General features: G+C 32.6%; 1 protein-coding gene, 1 long non-coding RNA gene and 1 pseudogene across 4 annotated transcripts; 2 read left to right on the top strand and 1 right to left on the bottom strand.

Moving 5' to 3' along the window:
• Positions 1–1,474: 1,474 nt before the first annotated feature.
• LOC124457803 lies at positions 1,475–2,257 on the top strand. Its single transcript, XR_006952803.1, has 2 exons — positions 1,475–1,842; positions 2,033–2,257. It is a non-coding gene; the product is annotated as an uncharacterized LOC124457803 (long non-coding RNA).
• LOC124457801 lies at positions 2,174–3,489 on the bottom strand. Of its 3 annotated transcripts, none has more exons than XM_047007988.1 (4): positions 3,293–3,489; positions 2,861–3,104; positions 2,652–2,752; positions 2,174–2,571 (listed from the first exon to the last, which is right to left on the bottom strand). In XM_047007988.1, exons 2-4 carry the CDS (start codon positions 2,946–2,948, stop codon positions 2,245–2,247), a joined length of 516 nt encoding a protein of 171 aa, XP_046863944.1. In that variant the 5' UTR covers positions 2,949–3,104; positions 3,293–3,489; the 3' UTR covers positions 2,174–2,244. The 3 variants fall into 3 exon arrangements, with proteins under 3 accessions (XP_046863944.1, XP_046863942.1, XP_046863943.1); XM_047007986.1 differs by having other exon boundaries at positions 3,313–3,489; XM_047007987.1 differs by having other exon boundaries at positions 2,861–3,489.
• Positions 3,490–3,557: 68 nt separating this feature from the next.
• Positions 3,558–12,775, top strand: LOC124457800 (annotated as a pseudogene).
• The last annotated feature ends 6,091 nt before the right edge of the window (positions 12,776–18,866 follow it).

Raw genomic sequence — 18,866 nt, 5'->3', positions numbered from 1 at the left:
GTTATATTTTCTTCCGCTATCATACGCTCCTTTCCATTTTGATGCCATAATATTGCAACGAATAACGTTTTTATCAGTCTTAACTAGTATTAGTAGTGGTCGAACGTGCTATTTATAGCTAGATGTCGGACGTCTACGAAGACAAAGCTGTGTGCTTGCTTGTGATTAGCTGGTTAAATTGCATGACAATTGGCTGAATTATACTTAGCTGTGATTGGATGAAAACAATTCAATGCTCAATTTGATCCTTATGATCATTTTTCGTTGTATTTCCATCGCATTTTGTACATTTAAAAGATTTTTACAAATAAAGCTCAATAAAAATTTTAAAAAAATTGTTTGAGTAAAAAGAGGCCAAAAAGTAGCCAAATAGCAAAAAAAAAATTTCGAGGCCAAAGAAAGAAAAAAAAGGCCAAAATCTAGTTATTTGGCCTCAAAAAGGCCAAACTAACAACCCTGATCGTGTGAACAGAGTGCATTTTTCGTATCGGATTGCTCAGCGAATCCGGTACAAGACGAATCCGGTATCGTGTGAACAGGGCCTTAGTTACCAAAGTGGAACGTATCGGATTCGAGCGTTCACACGACAACGGAACGTATTGGATTGGTTTTTATACCACTTCCACAGCGGAGTCAAATCGCTCCGGAAAAACGATACAAAGCGTATTGGATAGCAGCGGAGCCGTGTGTACACAAGGCCTATCCGGTACAAAAAGTAATCCGGTATCAAACGAATCAGGTATCGTGTGAACAGGGCCTTAGCTTATAATACTCTCGGACGCTCCCCATTAATTTATCTTATTTCCTTTTATTGTTGTAATTTATGTATCATATTACTTTTATATAAACCTTGTATCACTTATGATTTCACTCATACTGAAGATGGCATCAAGAGATGTCGAAACATGTCTATTTTAAAAAAATTGTCGTTTATATTAAATGCGCATTAGCAATAGTGCTTTTATGGAATTATCCATGAATATCTTATTTCCTCTACTACCTCGTGACCATGCACATGATGTGTATCGATGTAGAACATTATTATTATATAGTAGAAATTTATTTCTTTTTATTATTATATAAAGATATATGAAAGTTAACAAGTTAATTTTCCAAATTTGATTCGAGCTAGTTCCAAATCTCACCAAAATCAACAAATATATCTTTATAAAACATTTACATACGTACATAACGCGGAAGTAGAATATTTTACAGAAAAACAAAATAATCGATAAATGGACATGAAACATTAAATCACAAAATCAAAATACAATTTAACAACGAAAGGTAAAGTTTAAAATCAACATACCTTTACAAATTCAGAAAGATTACAAGACACAACCAACTACATGATATCTCAGGTACGGTGTTCTAGTCGATTCTGTGGAATAATTTAAATGTTTAGGTATCCGGTCACGTGAGATATGTTACTCTACTCCTAGGAGAAAGGCTCTACAGTATACCGGAAGAAAACCCCTTTCGTTTTATCAACCAAACAAATCACCCAATTCGTCTTATGAGACGTGGCTAAAAGCCGGTAAAGTACGGGTACAAAACGTCGGCTGGTAGTCGTGGGAGATACATACATTGTACTTTGGTCGTTTAACTTATGTTATTGTGTCATTGGTAATATCGATAATGTTTTCTGATTTGTGATTTTCTTGCTCGTAATTTTAAAAGATGCCAAGGTACACCAAATAACGGCCTTATAGCTGTTAGACTTTTCAACATGAAAAAGCTGGGCAGAGTCTTAGAAAACCTCTATTTGGACAGCTGATGTTCTATGATCAGACACATGTTGATCAATTTGTTGCCAATTATACCACACCTACATCAAACAAGGTCAATGTAGCTTTAATATACTTTGTTGTTCTAATGAAAATTCAGGCATGGAAGTTACAGTGCTTTGAATATATTTGATTTTTTTACATTCTCTACCACATAGTTTTTATTTTCAATAAATTTGTGCCATGGGCTTTAGGAAATAAAGCTCTTGTATACTTTTTTGTTTGTTACATATTGATACTTATAGGAGTGTCATGGTTTTCTTGCTGGGAATGCTGTTTGATCAATGAATCGCTACAGAGATCTTGATGAAACAGCAATCTTTGGGCGAGGCTGTCGACATGAGTTTCCTAAAAAATTCTTAAATTTGAAACATGGAGAGAGGTCTGCACATTTTTTGCAAACACAGAATACTTAAAATCTCTACTACATGCCATTAATTAACACTACAAAAGTTTTCTACTTCATAGAAGAAATAAAATGAACGACAAAAGTTGGCAATTGAGCCTTACAATTGCATTTCGAATTTAAAGGCAAATGTTCTAAAAGAATAAATACATTTTTGAAATGTCCATTAATGCATTTAGGATACTCAGCATTAAAAGTATAAAAAGAACTAAGTAAAATAATTACTGCATTGACAATATTTTCCATTTTTAGCTTTGCCACAATCATCCCCTCTGCCACCAACATTATTGAATGAATGTTTCTTAATGTTCCTGTTGATAGGAGTCTAGGAGACAAACTTTTGTTAATGATCTCTTGAACTTCCCCCAAGCTTTTGCCCTTCAACAGAGATAAAATTATTTATCAATTTTTTCACACATTTATGCAGAAAATATTATTTTGACAATATCAACTCTTACATCAACAATGTCCCAAAATGATTTTTTGTTCATATCTCGATGGGTGCATTGGTCATCTAACACATAAGGCAAATATGCCATTATACACTGGTTCATGACCTCTAAAATAATCAATATAGCATAGAATGAATATATTACCATTATCACTCTCTAAAGCATTAACACTTCTGTATAAATAGGGATTTTAACTTATTGATTTTTACACCAACCTTTCTCATCTTCAACTGGACAATCCTCCAGCTCTTGAAGGATACTGCTGACATTCTTTTGCTTTGTCTTTTTAATAACAGACAGCATTTTATATTTGTGCAAATTCCCATCGTTCCTTCATGTCTTACGAAGTTTTATTCCATCGTTCCTTCATAAACTTCTTGTGAAGTTTTATTCGAGGAATCGTCTGATAAATATCATGTGGCTCTAAATTGAAAAAATCCTCGCCGTCGACTTGATTAGCTTTAAAAATATAAGAAGCAAAACGTCAATGAAATTACGTTATTGCTGTTGGTATTCTCTAAAAGCGCTCGAGCAAATCTGCCTGCTAGCAAAACGTAAACAAGGCAAGTCATCTATAAATCTAATTTTGAATTATTTTCTACACTAGATTTATGCACCAGACAACAACCCTCACACATGCGACCTACATTTCAGGATGAGACAATACCTTTAAAATCTTCGACAATTTCATCCAATTTGTTGTTTTTCAAAAAAAGAATAATGTCAGCGACAGATGATTGTTTGTTGATTTCCATTTTGCCCACAATACAAGAGTTTAAACGCTAAAATGCACTTCAACAAAGCACAAGAAGTTTAGAAACACGCCACGCGACTACATACATTGGCAAGTATATAGGAGTTATTGTTCCAGTTTATATTACAGTTCAATGGTGTCCCCACAGTACCCATGAGCCCACGCGGCCAACTCAATAGAAATCCTCACTTCTTGATTTCTTCACTCGTTATTGTGTTCTTATTTCGTTGGAACTGGCAGAGTTGGCGAATATTTTAATTTTATAGTCGAAATGACCGCGTTTTTACCGTCAAATCTTTTGGCATTATTTGCTGCTGGACCTCCCATACCATATCTTCCGCCTCTGGATAAACTAGGTCATCAGAAAAAGCCTTGGCCGTACAGTGGAATTGCGAGTATCGTTGCTGACTTCGAGGTATTAAATACGTCGATGATTTAATGTTGCAATACATATTTTAACACCTCTGTGGGTTTTGTTGTTGCGTTTTGAACACTAGAGGAATGAAAAATCAGATATCTCGATTTTGTTCACATGTGTTGAAGTATAGTACATAGCATGCAAACCGCCTTATTTGACTATAAAATATTGGGTAGTTATCGCGTATTCTATACCGAAACAAACAATTCAGTAGTTTTGGCAATCGACCTGATATACAAAGATTTTGAAAACTTTGATGTTCACAGTTCAAGGGAAATATACGTATTAAAATTTTCCCTGCCTTGTTTGTTCTTGTGAAAACCACGTGATTGAAATGAAAAAAATATTTAGGTTTATCAACATAATTTTTCAATAAAGTTGCATGTGAAGCTTCTCAAGAATTTGATGTACTAGAAATTAAATATGATGCAATATATTTTTCTTATTCCAAAAATTTTATATCACCAAGTTGACAGCAAGTACATATCTCATATGATTGGGTTTTCTGATTTTTTTAAAGTCATATAATAGCTATTGTTTATTGTACCTCATTGTTTTTAAATCAGTCATAAATCCAGATGATATAAGTAGACAGCTACATTAAGTTGAACTTAACAAGTTATTCTTATTCCCTATCTGTTTGAGTACACAGAATGTGAATTTTGATTTCATTTGTAAAGTAATTGAATGGAAAGGTCTAATTTAATCAATTGATGAACTTTCTTTTTCTATTGTGTTTAATTGGATTTGCTCGCTTTTGCGTGATTTTAATAAGATTTTTTTATACAAAGAAATGCTAACATATTAATGCTTTTAATTATACATATATTATTTTTCTAATGATTTTTGGGAATTTTGGTTTTCATAATTTCGAGAATTCAAGTAGAACTTTTACTTTATTTAGAATAAAGTCAATAACATTTTTGAAATTTCAAGGTTATATGCACACACATTTCTTGCATTGAAAACTGCCCAAGCTCAGCAATTCTAGTGCTTAGCTCAGTGATAGATATATTTAGTTAAACCTTGTAGTTTTTTCTAATTTTCAAGTGTTGAATGAATGTGCAAAACTTTTGAGCAACATTAATCCCCAACTAAGAGACATTGATTTTCATATTCCTCAGCAACTGACATGTGATTGTGTATAAGGTATATTGCCAATGTGGTATCTATAAAAAACTGAATCACTTCAAAAAGTTTGCAGGTGCTATCAGTAAAATCGACTCTACTTATTTTTCATAGGATCCTGAAGATACACCTTCTCCAACTCGTGCAGAAACTAGAGTTGAAAAAATAGAAAGAAAGGTATGTTTTTGGTTTCAGGGTGGTAAATTTTAAGTTGGTACATCAAACCAGTCAAGTGAAGTAGGTGAAAATTTGTGAAATTGCTAAGTTCCATATTTCAAAATCAAATCAAACATAGATTATCACTACCTACGTTCAAAAAACATTTTCATACAAAATCTGATAATATTACGCATTACTGCAAGACTAATAGAGCAAGCATTACTTTGGTGTATTCAGCAGCGAGGTCAGTAGTTTCTGTATGAATGTATGACCTGTCGGCAATCTTCAAAGCTTGAAAATATGTTTTCAATTGGCCAGTTATTGATTTTGACCAGTCTGCAGGCAGGCAACTTTAAGTGTGCTTTGACTGATCTGTAGGTTAGCTTGCAAACTTTCCTTTAATACAATTGGTCAACAAAAGAGCAAGGAAAACCGTCATTGGTCAATTTCTATTGACTGGTCTGTCAGGTCAAAAGTTAAAAATAAACACATCGCACTCAATACAAATCATTGTACCAACTCAAAGTCTGTATTATAAGGATATTTTAGTGCACTAAATTAAAAAATGGTTGTAACAGCACTTGAAAAACCTTATTCCGGATTTCAAAATATTTCTGCTTTTGGCCTATATGTACGAGACACACTATCCCTAAAGAGCTGAATTCTAAATTGAGAATGTTAAAGCGGGTGCTGAGCTGATCACATTGTTGAAAAGGAAATTATAAAAATGTAAATGCATTTCACTGCAATTTTATAGCTGAAGTTTATATCCCTCTGGATTAAAAACAAAGATCAAATACACAGCTTTAATAGTACTCATTACATTTTAATTTGTCATGAAAGCACAACGTTTTCTTTATAAAGTTTACTTTTCTCTGTAATATGTCTCTGCTAGTAATTAGACCTATTTGCATTTTATTTCAAGTGCTTAAAAGTCTTGAAGATGCAGAGTTTATCTTAAAAATACATTTTCATTTTGAGTTATTTAACAATATTATGACTTATGATTTTGAGATAGGGCAAAAGTTGTATTGAGCTTTGCTTACATTTTAGAAAAATTTGAACTTTAATTAGTATTAATATATTCATGTCAGTATCAAAATGGTATGAAGGGGGTAAGATAAAAGGCTGGATCCACCACTGTTCTCATTGTACAACTTTTTAAAGAAGTTCAATAAACTTGTGAGAGGATCAGTTGTCAGAATAAACAGTTGTTATTTTATAACATAATATATATATATCTAGTATACAATACATGATGGTGGTGGCTGATGGTAAAATATTTAACTAGAGCTGCAGCTTACATGTTGTATTTTTTGAAAATAGAAATGTGAAAGAATTGACAAAAACAAAGAGGATTTGGAGAAAGCTGCAGAAGAATGTAAGTTGATCCTAAATTTTTATAAATGTTCTAAATTGTTTTATTTTATGTTGCAGGCTGTTGGTGAAGAGTAGTGATTAAATAAATCTTATGTGATGTTTACTTTGCACTAGAACTTAGCACGAACCTTTAACATTGACAAAATGAAGTGAGTGAACATACCTGTATTTTTGTACCAATATAATTTAAAAAGCATAACTAAAACAGGAATAAGCTGTATTAATACCAAAATTTGTCATGCAACAAAATCATTTGCCACTGACTTTAAGAAAACAACTGAAAAATGAAAGGTGGTGAAAACTCATGAAATTGACTTTAGCAACTGACTTTAACACTCATGAATGGACACTGACTGAATGTTTAACACTATGAAATGGACAACTGGCAACTGAGAAATGGACAACTGAACACTGACTCTTAACACTCCATGAAAGGTGGACATAGTCACTAGTGTTTTAGTGGTTTGTACTCCAGTAAGAGGGGACAAAACTCAACATCATAAAAACTGAAATTTACGCACTGTATGATATTTCTTTTAATTATTTTAGGGGATCCTCACACTGATCCAAATGCATACACGGATGCATTTAAAACTTTATTTATTGCCAGACTGGTAAGCAATATTTTTTAGGAATAGGAGTTGAGCATTGCTTCGGGGCTGTTCATACGAGCCCAGCTAACTGGGATTCAGTGAGGCGTTAATTGATTTTGGCAAATGGAAACAATTCTATTCTTATGTGTCATTAGATAAATCTTCTAGAGCAACTTCACTATATTTTGATTTAATAAGTATGCAAAACATTTAAAATTGAAACAACCAGTTTGGCCTAATTTGAGAATTTCAACAGGAATGGCTTGTGGCACTTAGCAAACAGCTGTAATCTTTAAGCTTGAAGTTTTGCCCACTTTCAATGCCTCAAAATCAATTAACGCCTCGATGAATCCCGTGTAGCCAGGCTCATATGAACAGCCCCTTAATTAGATGAGTACATTGTTAATTGTTTTAATTATTCGTTATATGCATACCGTATGTAACCAGGTTTTTTTAGTTATTTACACCCACCATTACATGTATGTATAGTTAAGGTTATCGAGAGCTCACTATAACGGTCGGTCAACGGCAATGACCGCCCCAAAAAGCTTGTTGACCGGTTTGTTTACGTTACCGGTCATTTTGACCTACCTTTTTTACGTCTTTCCAAGTACTCCAGTCGTGCGATGCATGGTAACAACTTTACAGCTTGAAACATCAACAGGAGAGTTTGTTTTCTCAAAAAATTATCTTTTCACCTTCTATGGTGCAAGTTGTGCCTAAAGTGAATGTTCGAACCAGGGAGTATTGTTACAAGGATCTTTATAGACTGTTGGTATTCCGATAAATTTGGCGGCATTCTTCTTCATAGCCAAACGTTGATTACTTCTAAAGTTACTCCTTGCTTAACTCAGGAAATGACTACTCACAGCTTGTCGGAATGTTAGCCTATACAGACACCAACAATCGTTTTAAGGACTTCGCCAACTTGAACTTTGTCCTTCTCGTCTACAAACATGTTTACATAATTGCGTAAAAGCACTTTCGTTAATACTTGTTTAATGTAAAAGACGAGTTTTTTCCAAATAGACATGTTTAGATATCTCATTCATTTGCGGCTGTGGACGTTTCTGTCGTTGTTTTGAGACCTGGTATGTTTATGAATGTATCTGAAAGGTTTTATCTTTTTTAGAATTACGATACATCTGAAAAAACTGAAAAGAGATGGAGGTTTATGGTCCTGTAAAATCGGTCAGTGTACTTAAAGTGCCTATATCGTGTTTTTGCATTTCTGCCATTTAAATAGTTCAGAGTACTTTAAAAATTTTTGTAATATATTTTATAGTTCGAAAATATGATTTTGCTGGATATTTTCGCACTCCAAGTTGAAAAATTGACCATTTTCATTATTTGACCGCCAGAATAAAAAAACTGGCAACTAATGTTATTTTTGACGTCACATCGGGAATTCATCTGATGCGTTTTGTTTAAAATTGGATGTATTTGAACATCCACGACACAAGATGTCATACACGTAGCAAATGCAACAATATAGCTATGCTTTTGAGGAAATTATGTGTAAAATACAGTGTTTTCTTAAAACGGGTTCCCGATATGACGTCAGATCTAGACATTCGCCCTAGTTTTTTTGATGTTAAGGTCAGGCAAATCATCACCGACTTTGAGCTCTAAAAAATGCACGAAGATCAAATTTTCGATTTATAAAATATGGTCAACTTGTTTTAGGACATGACGTTTTATAAGGAAGTATTTTGGCTTATTGAAAGCAATAAGTTGTCTTCAAGGATAAGAACTTTGAGTGATTTTTATGATTGTCTGTATCTTCTCCGCATGTAGATTCAAATGGTGACCAATTCTACCACAGGAAAACCTCGTGGTTATTGTTTTGTCGAGTTTGAACATGAAAGGGACATGCATAGTAAGTTCTACCATTACAAGTTCTACCATTTGTTTTGTAATTTACAATTTTAGTTCTTTAATGAGTGCAAAGTTTCGAAATCGTTTATTTTTCTTAATGACCGTGTTGTGGTAAGTTGTCTGTAATGGTAAGTCGTTGAACACAGCCTGGTTAGTACGATGTTGTTGTTGGAACAAAATCCGATTTTTTTATCACGGTTTTAATAATTTTCTCACTGCAATGCCATCGATATCTACCACCATTTTTTTCCGGTGGTGTTTCCAACACTTTCAATTCCAATGCAATCAAAGTAATATGCTGCTATTATTTAATCATTGCAGTGCAAATACTGTCGATATTGCCAAGTGAATGGCAACAGACGATTTCTCGCTCCCATGCCATGGCTAACACTACTTGATCATTTAAAATGTTTCATTTTAACTGGTGGGTATTTTGGTGGGTATAGGTTTGTATTACATTCGAATGCTTTTAAAACAAAGAAAATATTGTTTACTCAAAAAGAGGCAAATAGTTTTGCACAAATTCAAAGTTCTGATCACGAAAAATACGTTTTAATAGCTCTTACAGTGCTAACTGATAAATTTCAATTCCACTTACCAAAACTGCTGTTTTAAAAACCTACAATGCCCTATTTTGGCACTGCGCACAATATGTTTAAAATGCACAAAGTGTAGCTTCACTTGACTTAAGTCCAAATCTAAGTAATGTTGAATCTCTCGTACTATAGTACTGTGTAGCGAAATAGAAAGTGATGTGATCAATTTCGATTAAATTTTGAAAGCTAAGCTTGTCTACTACAGTATAAGATTATGAAAAATTATACATTCGAATATACATAGGCGATGCTAGCTTTCTCTTTGACTTCAAAACTTCCTCCAAGTATTGAAATATCCCCTTGGAAAAGTCGTCCCCAATTTCACTCAATTCGAAGTGAATAATTGTTTTGAATGAATTAATGAAAAGTTTGGACAAGTTAATAAGAACTCTGAATCATGTTTGCGTAAGTATATGTGTTTTGTAAGTATGGAGTATTTGCCATTTTAAAGTTGAGGTATTCCCTTGTCTTCAGAAGCAATTTTTATTTACCTATATCGGAATAATTACGACGGTGTTTTCGATAGGCGGCTCTTATATATTCTCCGTTTACCTGTGATTCGAAATAGTGTGAAATGACTTACAGGTTATGATATAAGTCAAGTAACGGCGCCATTTTATACAAATTTTATAAGCTTCGGTTTTGATCCCAAACAAATTATATTTTATACCATAAAAGTCAAGCATGTCAACAACGATCCAGCGTTCGTCAAAATAAATTGAGCCCGGTCACGTGACATTCAAGCTAAGCTACAGTCTCGAAAAAAGCAGAAAGAGTTAAATAAATATATGGGTCGTGTAACTATAAAACATTTCCAAATCGTGAACAAGTTTTATTTAAATAGTATTAAATACGCAATCTTATTTGAACTATAATCATTAAATCTACTTCATTTACTAGCCATGTGTGATAGGCTACCCACATGTACGCATTTCGTACCTATTTTTACCGTCCAGACTACGTGATGCAAACCTCGACTGAAATAAATCATGCAAAGCTGTTTCTCGATGTTTGCTACCAATATTTTTCCCTATGTACTAGGCAGTTGTTTGGTTTTTTTGGTGTTTGTTTGAGTTAGTCCTTAGTTGTTTCGTACCATTGTAGCCGCTTATAAACATGCTGACGGTAAGAAGATTGACGGCAGGCGTATAGTAGTCGATGTGGAAAGAGGAAGAACAGTGAAGAACTGGAAACCTCGACGTTTAGGTAAATAAGATGGTGATTTTTGAAAAAAATATCATCAACGAGTGGAAGGAAACTGTCACTGCGAACAAAATGTAAAATAATTGGGGTATCAATCTAAGTTTTAGGAAATAATCAATCAATGTCAATCCTAAATTTTAGGAAGGATTTCAAGCCATAAGTAGGAACGTGTATTTTTAGTATCCTAAATTTTTATCTGTTAGCCCTGGGCTCATATAAGTTCGTGAGTTCTTTTTTATGGGCTAGAAAGGGAGGACTGCTGCTACACACTTGGTATATTTCAATTTCATATTTTTTGTGCTATAAGTTACGTCTTTCTGACTTTCTATCAAGGTGGAGGGCTAGGTGGCACACGAAATGGTGCTCCTGAAGCAAACATAAAGCATTCTGGCCGCGTCGAAAATTTTGACAGGTATGATGAATGTTCGTTAGCTGTAAATGATTTGCCATAATCGTAATTCAGTTACTTGTTTTAGTGCTATTTTTATTGTGGTTTGAAAATTATTGTTCAGCAAAAGATTAATCCCATAGTTAACCATGATGTAACGTGATCAAGTGATTTTTTCCCCGCATTAAGGCCCGTTCACACTATCCGATTAGTCGGATCACAAAAAATGGATCGTGTGAGCACATACAAAGCGAGCTTTCGACAGTCGGATCCGTCAGTCTGAAAATTCGCCGATGTTACGGATGTTCTGTTTGTTTAAATTAATGTTCCAATTGTGTCGCAGAGAGTACTTAAAAAATTCTTTTGTTTATGCGGGGCGACAAATGTAATAACTGTCATTTAGATTTAAGATCTTAACTGTCGTTTAGACCTTAATTGCAAATTGCATCGATTTTTGAAGAATATTACCAAACCTTTACAATATACGAACAAGGGGGAGTTTCGTTCTGAGCCAATCATAGGTTAGTTTACGTTTTAAAAATTAGCCAATCAGAACTCGCAAAACGCGAAAATGTAAACAAAAGGATTGAGAAATTTGCACTTTGTTTGAAGCCTTTGGTGAGCTACGTTTTTGAGTAAATAAATATAAAAAGCAAAGATTCATATAAAGCAACACTTTTTCTTCAAATTCCTCTTGGGCATTTTAAAATTGCGATCTAGAACGGAATTTATCGGCTGTTTAATAGCTACCATTTTACACTCGCGAAGTAGCATTGATTATGTGCTTGGTTTACAAGGGGTTCACCAGTCAGAGCGTATGTGGAACTTTTATTCTGGCGCAATTAGATTGCTCCAACTTTCCATTGCTCTATGGATTTTGCAGTCTTTACTTCAGGCTGGTTTTTAAAGTTACTGGTCGGTTAATGAGGTTTTCTAAAGGAAAGAATTTTTTTAACCGTTAAAATTTTCACTTGACGCTTTTCAATGTTTGTACTATGCAATTATTATAAAAACCACGTGTTTCATTTCATTAAAATTTTAAGTAGACAAGTATTGACATTTGCATTTCAACATGTGCAACTTGTACGGAACCTTAGGAAAACTAAAAACCAGCAGTCCCGAATATTTTAAATTCAAGTTATATTATTGTCAAATTTCCAGGTTTTGTCTGAGCAATCACAGTTTGTAGCATTTTTATTGGTGTTGAAAAACATTTGCACGAATGCTCGGGTTGGTATAAAGCGAAGTTCATTTTAATGACAATAAACATTTCATATGTCTCAAGACTTCACTTTTTACTCTGAAGCAATCTTCTGGAATTGAAAGACCCTGCCTACTCATGCCTGCATGTTGGATGAGACAGCGCCTAAAATTGACCTGAAAATGGATTTTACTATTTTTTTTAGGGATCGCGAGCGAGATGAACGTGATCGTGGTGGTGAATATCGTGACCGTTCAAGGCGTGATCGTGAACGAGACCGTGGTCGTGATAGAGATCGCGATAGACATGATCGTCGCCGAGAAAGGGGGGAGGGTATTCATTTTTAACTCAATATTTGGGAAGGAAACAAGACAATTTTTTATTTGAATAGTTATACTTTGAATTTGTTACACGTTCATCGTCAAGACTATATTTACAAGAGAACTGACGCTCTACTGATATGAATGTTACATCATTCCAACGGAAGTGTGGAAGTGTGGGGGTGGTACGAACATACCACACTATAACCCAGGAAATATTCTCTCAACACTACTCAATCCTCTCGCTTCTAATGAATTTACTCTTACCGATTCGTTCGTTGCCGTAAACTCTATCCACATTATTCCTAAAAATTTATTGAAGGCTATCAATTCGTTTCGTTTGAGGTCGAATCTTTATTTACCAACGTGCCTTTGAACAGAGCAATAAAAATAATTTTGGAAAGAAATTTTTGAGAAAATCAAATTTTAACTAAACTTGAGAAAAGAACTCTTAAAAAACTTATTATTGATTGTTGCATTAAAAGCGCTTTTTCTTTCGACAATGACATTTTTAAACAAACCGATGGGGGTTTCAATGTACTCCTCCTTAGGCCCCATACTCGCTAACATAATTCTACAACACACTGAAACACACTGTGCAGTCGCTTTGGTCTCGGAACTAAAGCGAATTGATACGCGCGCGTTAGTCGCTTGAACGTCAGAAACACACATGCAAAAACGAGCATGGCGACCACATTGCGACTATCAACATGGCGTCTAGTCATCAGGCTAAGTTACTAGCATCTGTTTGCATATTGTACGAGCTGGAAGAGGTTGAAAAACGGGAAAAAATAAAACGGGAAAATTTTCTGCATTCGGTGAAAATGAAAAACCACTTTCCTGTATGATGATTGTAAGTTATGAAAATTTAAGTGGTAAATGTAAATTTTGCTCTGAAAATGTTTACGGAGGGGGAGGGTTGGTGGGGGTCACAACATTAATATGTCTTTTTTGTCCTTATTCTTTGCATTTTTGAGAGGGGAAAGGGAATGAATAGGTTGCAATGATCTAAGTATATTAAAAACATGAGAAACTAAAATCATGTGAAATGGGATGTATAACGATAATTACCTAAGAAACTAGCCTTGTATGAATATAATGTACTTTGGAAAGGTTTCATGTTAGGTTAAGTAAAAAGGGGTAAACCATATTATAATGAACTCTAAAAATTGAACAAAAGTTGCTTATAGACAATACTTTTTTGGCTTGTAGTATCTTATCTATGAACAGAAACTAACATCTGCAGTGCATATTTTTCTTTTACATTGTAGAGACACTTGAAATAGTTGACCAATTTGAATAACGTCAAAATAAACATTTTTTTCCCGGGGTATTGTTATAAGGAATTAAAATAATTTGGTCTGTTATTTTCAATGTAAATAGTATTTCTTGGACTTGCTGAAACAATATTTTTGTTGCATATTTTTTCTGACACTAAATTTCAGCAATTATGGCTCTTCATCCCAAAATATAATGAAAAATCATCAAAATTTGTGTCCCCGTCCACAGAAAAGTACTCGTCTTTTGTTGATGTCAAAATTCAAAAAGCCAATATTACTAGCACTTTAGGACACGACAATTTTTGTTTCAGTTCCAATTTTTCTAAGCTGCTGTTTGAGAAGGATAGAAAATAAATTATCAGAATTCGAAGGAGAAATTTCATTGATAGCCAAATTTCCTCTTAAATGGTAAGCAAAGAAAACCTAAAGAAAACTTAAAATTCAGAGTTTATAACATAATGCAAGAACAATAGCTCTTATGGATTTTACTTCCTTATTAAGAACATACTTTTTATTTATCATAGTCATGCTTAGAAATAATCCAACAGATAATCTAACACAATCTTTATCTTATAAAATATTTAAAGTTTATGAAACATTTTTGTATGTTTTTTTTAAGCATTTTCTGTAATTTAGGTAGCGCAGCATGCATCATATATACATAGCTGCCATCTGGTAATTTGACTAGTCTAAAATACTTTAAAAAATTTTACCGTTTCGCAAATCTCTTTATCATTTCATATTTATCCTTATGACGAAAACAAAAACGAATTGATTGATCACAACCAACGATAAAGTTCTATTAATTGATATTTAGGAATGTCTGGAAATGTATTAAATAATAATTACATTGATACGCCAGAGGAAATAGTAGCTACATCAAAAATATTTAGAGCAACAATCATTAAGTATTTTTAGTCTAAATACAGATAACAAAAAAATTTTTTTTAAACTATCATAAACATTTAAGAATTATGAAATCTTTGCAAAGTGTTTTATGTTTTTACATGAGAATGATGGTAAACTAAAACTTGAATACATGTATGATAAACAATATTTGATTAGACATTGAAACTAAGATTTAGGATTGAGAGAAATAATCAAGAGAAAGAGGTACATAATTCAACAAATTGAAATAGGGCAAATCATCATCAAACATAAATACAGAAGCCATTTTAAAGAGCAAGAAATATATGCAGAACAAACGATACATTTCTTGGCTCTTGTTTGTTCTGCTACAATTATTCAATATTACAAGACCATTTTTGAAGATGGAAAACGCCTTTTAACTGTCTGAAACAAAATATTTGAAGATGTAAGAATTTTTCAATACTGCAAAGTTGCATTCTTATATTTAGTTCTTGAGACTTTTTACTTTGACAGTTCTGTCAAAATGCTCAGAAATTTCATTCAATTCAGAACTTATATAATTATGGAGTCGAGCTTCTCTCTACGACAGACAGATGTTGTAAACAGAATATCATGTATATCATGAATAATGTAATTCGTAAATTTTGCTCTGAAAATGTTTAAGGGGGGAGGGTTTACAACATTAATGTGTCTTTTTTGTCCTTATTTTCAGTATTTTTGAGAGAGGAAAGGGAATGAATACGTTGAAATGAATTAAATATAATAAAAACATGAGAAATTAAAATCATGCCAAATGGGATGTATAAAGATAATTACCTAAGAAACCAGCCTTGTTTCAATTTGATGTACTTTAGAAAGTTTCTTGTTAGGTTAAGTAAAAAGGGGGTAAACCATATTATAATGAACTATAAAATTGAACAAAATTGCTTATAGACAATACTCCTTATTTGGCTTTGTAGTATTTTATCTATGAACGGAAACTAACATCTGCAGTGCACATTTTTCTTTTAGTTTATAGAGACACTTGAAATAGTTGACCAATTTGAATAACGTCAACATAAACATATTTTTTTCGGGTGTTGTTATTTGAAATTAAAGTAATTCGGTCTGTTATTTTCAATGTAAATGATATTTCTAGGAATTGTTGAAACAATATTTTTGTTGCATATTTTTTCTGACACTAAATTTCTGCAATTATTGTTCTTTATCCAAATATATATAAAAACCATGAAAATTTGTGTCACCGTCACGTATATAGTTCATCTATAAAGATAATCACCTAATAAACTAGCCTTGTTTGAAAATGATGTACTTTAGAAAGTTTCATGTTGGGTTAAGTAGAAATGGATAAAACATAATATAATGAACTCTAAAAATTGAACAAAAGTTCTTTATAGACAATACTCTTTTTCGCTTATTGTATCTTATCTATGAACAGAAACTAACATCTGCAGTGCATATTTTTCTATTAGATTGTAGAGACACTTGAAATAGTTGACCAATTTGAATAACGTCAAAATAAACATTTTTTCCCGGGTATTGTTATAAGGAATTAAAATAATTTGGTCTGTTATTTTCAATGTAAATAGTATTTCTTGGACTTGCTGAAACAATATTTTTGTTGCATATTTTTTCTGACACTAAATTTCAGCAATTATGGCTCTTCATCCCAAAATATAATGAAAAATCATGAAAATTTGTGTCCCCGTCCACGGAAAAGTACTCGTCTTGTGTTGATGTCAAAATTCAAAAAGCCAATATTACTAGCACTTTAAGACACGACAAGTTTTGTTTCAGTTACATTTTTTCTAAGCTGCTGTTGGAGAAGGATAGAAAATAACTTATCAGAATTCGAAGGAGAAATTTCATTGATAGCCAAATTTCCTCTTCAATGGTAAGCAAAGAAAACATAAAGAAAACTTAAAATTCAGAGTTTATAACATAATGCAAGAACAATAGCTCTTATGGATTTCACTTCCTTATTAAGAACATACATTTCATTTATCATAGTCATGCTTATACGTAATCCAACAGATAATCTAACACAGTCTTTATCTTATAAAATACTTAAAGCTTTATGAAACATTTTTGTATGTTTTTTTAAGCATTTTCTGTAATTAAGGGTAGCGCAGCATGCATCATATATACATAGCTGCCATCTGGTAATTTGACTAGTCTAAAATTCTTTAAAAAAATTTTACCGTTTCGCAAATCATTTTATCATCTATATTTATCCTTATGATGAAAACAAAAATGAAATGATTGATCACAACCAACGATAAAGTTCTACTAATTGATATTTAGGAATGTATGGAATTGTATTTAATCATAATTACATTGATACGCCATAGGAAATAGTAAGCTAAAACTTGAATGCATGTGTGATAAAGAATACTTGATTGGACATTAAAACTGTAATTTATGATTGAAGGAAATGATAAAGAAAGAGAGGTACATAAATCAACAAATTAAAATGGCGCAAATTATCATCAAACATCAATACCGAAGTCATTATAAAGAGCAAGAAGTACATGCAGAACAAATGATACATTTCTTGGCTCTTGTTTGTTCTTGTTTGTTCTATGTTTCTTGCTTCTTCTGCAACAATCATTCAATATTGCAATAATATTGAAACAAAATATTTGAACAAGTAGGAATTTTTTAATACTGCAAAGTTGCATTCCTCTATTTAGCTTTTTAGACTTTCTTTACTTTAGCAGCTCTGTCAAAATGCTTATAAATTTCATTTAACTCATAACTTATATAATTAGGAGAGTCGAACTTCTTTATACGACTAACAGATGTTGTAAAGCAGAATATCATGTATTGCTTAAAGGGCCTACTTTTCTGTAACTAGACGGCATGTAGTTACAGAGACAAACGAGTCTATTAAACACTAAGCAACAGACTTTTTTGCACTTAATTTTGCTGGCTTAGTTAACAATACGTTTTTCCCATTCATCTGGTAAACTGAGTTAACAAAAGCAAATTTGAAATCAACCGATTTTAAATTTTTTGTAAACTGCTCTTGGTGAATTTCATAATTTGCGTCATTTGCTTATAGTGGACATTAAAATGTATTATTTCTTTCTATGCTTTCGTTTCCTAGAAACCTTATATCTATTTATTCAAAAAACTTTCTATGCTGGTAAAACCTACTTATATGAATTGTTGTAAGCATGAGTCGTTATAATGAACAATTTGCCTAATCTATTGCAACAATATTCAATCATCATCAATTTTCTGAAAGCAAACGTGAAATACTTTTTGGAGAAGGAAGTTAAAATGTTACATAATTATAGAAATCAATACTTGATTTATACATCCCCAAAAGTTAAAACAAACTGATTATATGATTATATTGATGATAAGCCTTTCATAAAAAAGTAAATGTTTTACTACGAAAGCTTTAAAGAAATTAATAATCATCCATCTTCTAACAAATAGAAAATAAAGATGATATCAAACTCAACAAAAGCGTTTCTTGGGACTCTTATAATACTGTCTATTAGTGTACAAATAGTAAATGGTAATGACGACATATCAATCTGCAAGAAAAGCTTAGAGACATTAACAGACAACGTGAAAGAATGGATGGAAACTTGCGTTGATAAAAATGGCAATGACGATAACACAACTGCATGCAAGGAAGTAAAAAAATACAACAAAGAAATGATGAAAATGCAAACAGAAATGTGTTTTTACAAAGGTATAATCGTTAGATTTGAAAAATTTTCATAGTTTCTTGTTCATAGCACCAAAAAAATTTATGCAACAATAATAGGTAGAAATAACGGAGCCAATCTATTTTCAGTTATTGGTAATGTTTCTACAGTGAAAAGATCTTTCTAAAAATACTTATTCTGGTCTTTCACCAAATTTTATGATCGTAATATACTTATTCTAGTCTCTAAAAATTTGCATTTTTTTAATCCACTCGCATCGTTGTTATTTATATGTTTTTATTATTTATTTAGATGTTTATCCAAAGCCATATTTGATTATTATGAGCTTTGATAAAGTATACTCTGTTGATTCTATTACTGGAGATAT

Source organism: Xenia sp. Carnegie-2017, unplaced genomic scaffold (assembly GCF_021976095.1).
Source record: "Xenia sp. Carnegie-2017 unplaced genomic scaffold, XeniaSp_v1 HiC_scaffold_6, whole genome shotgun sequence".
In the NCBI taxonomy this organism is placed as follows: domain Eukaryota; kingdom Metazoa; phylum Cnidaria; class Anthozoa; order Malacalcyonacea; family Xeniidae; genus Xenia; species Xenia sp. Carnegie-2017.
The sequence above is the reverse complement of the archived record's forward strand: the minus strand, read 5'-3'. Positions and strand labels throughout refer to the sequence as shown.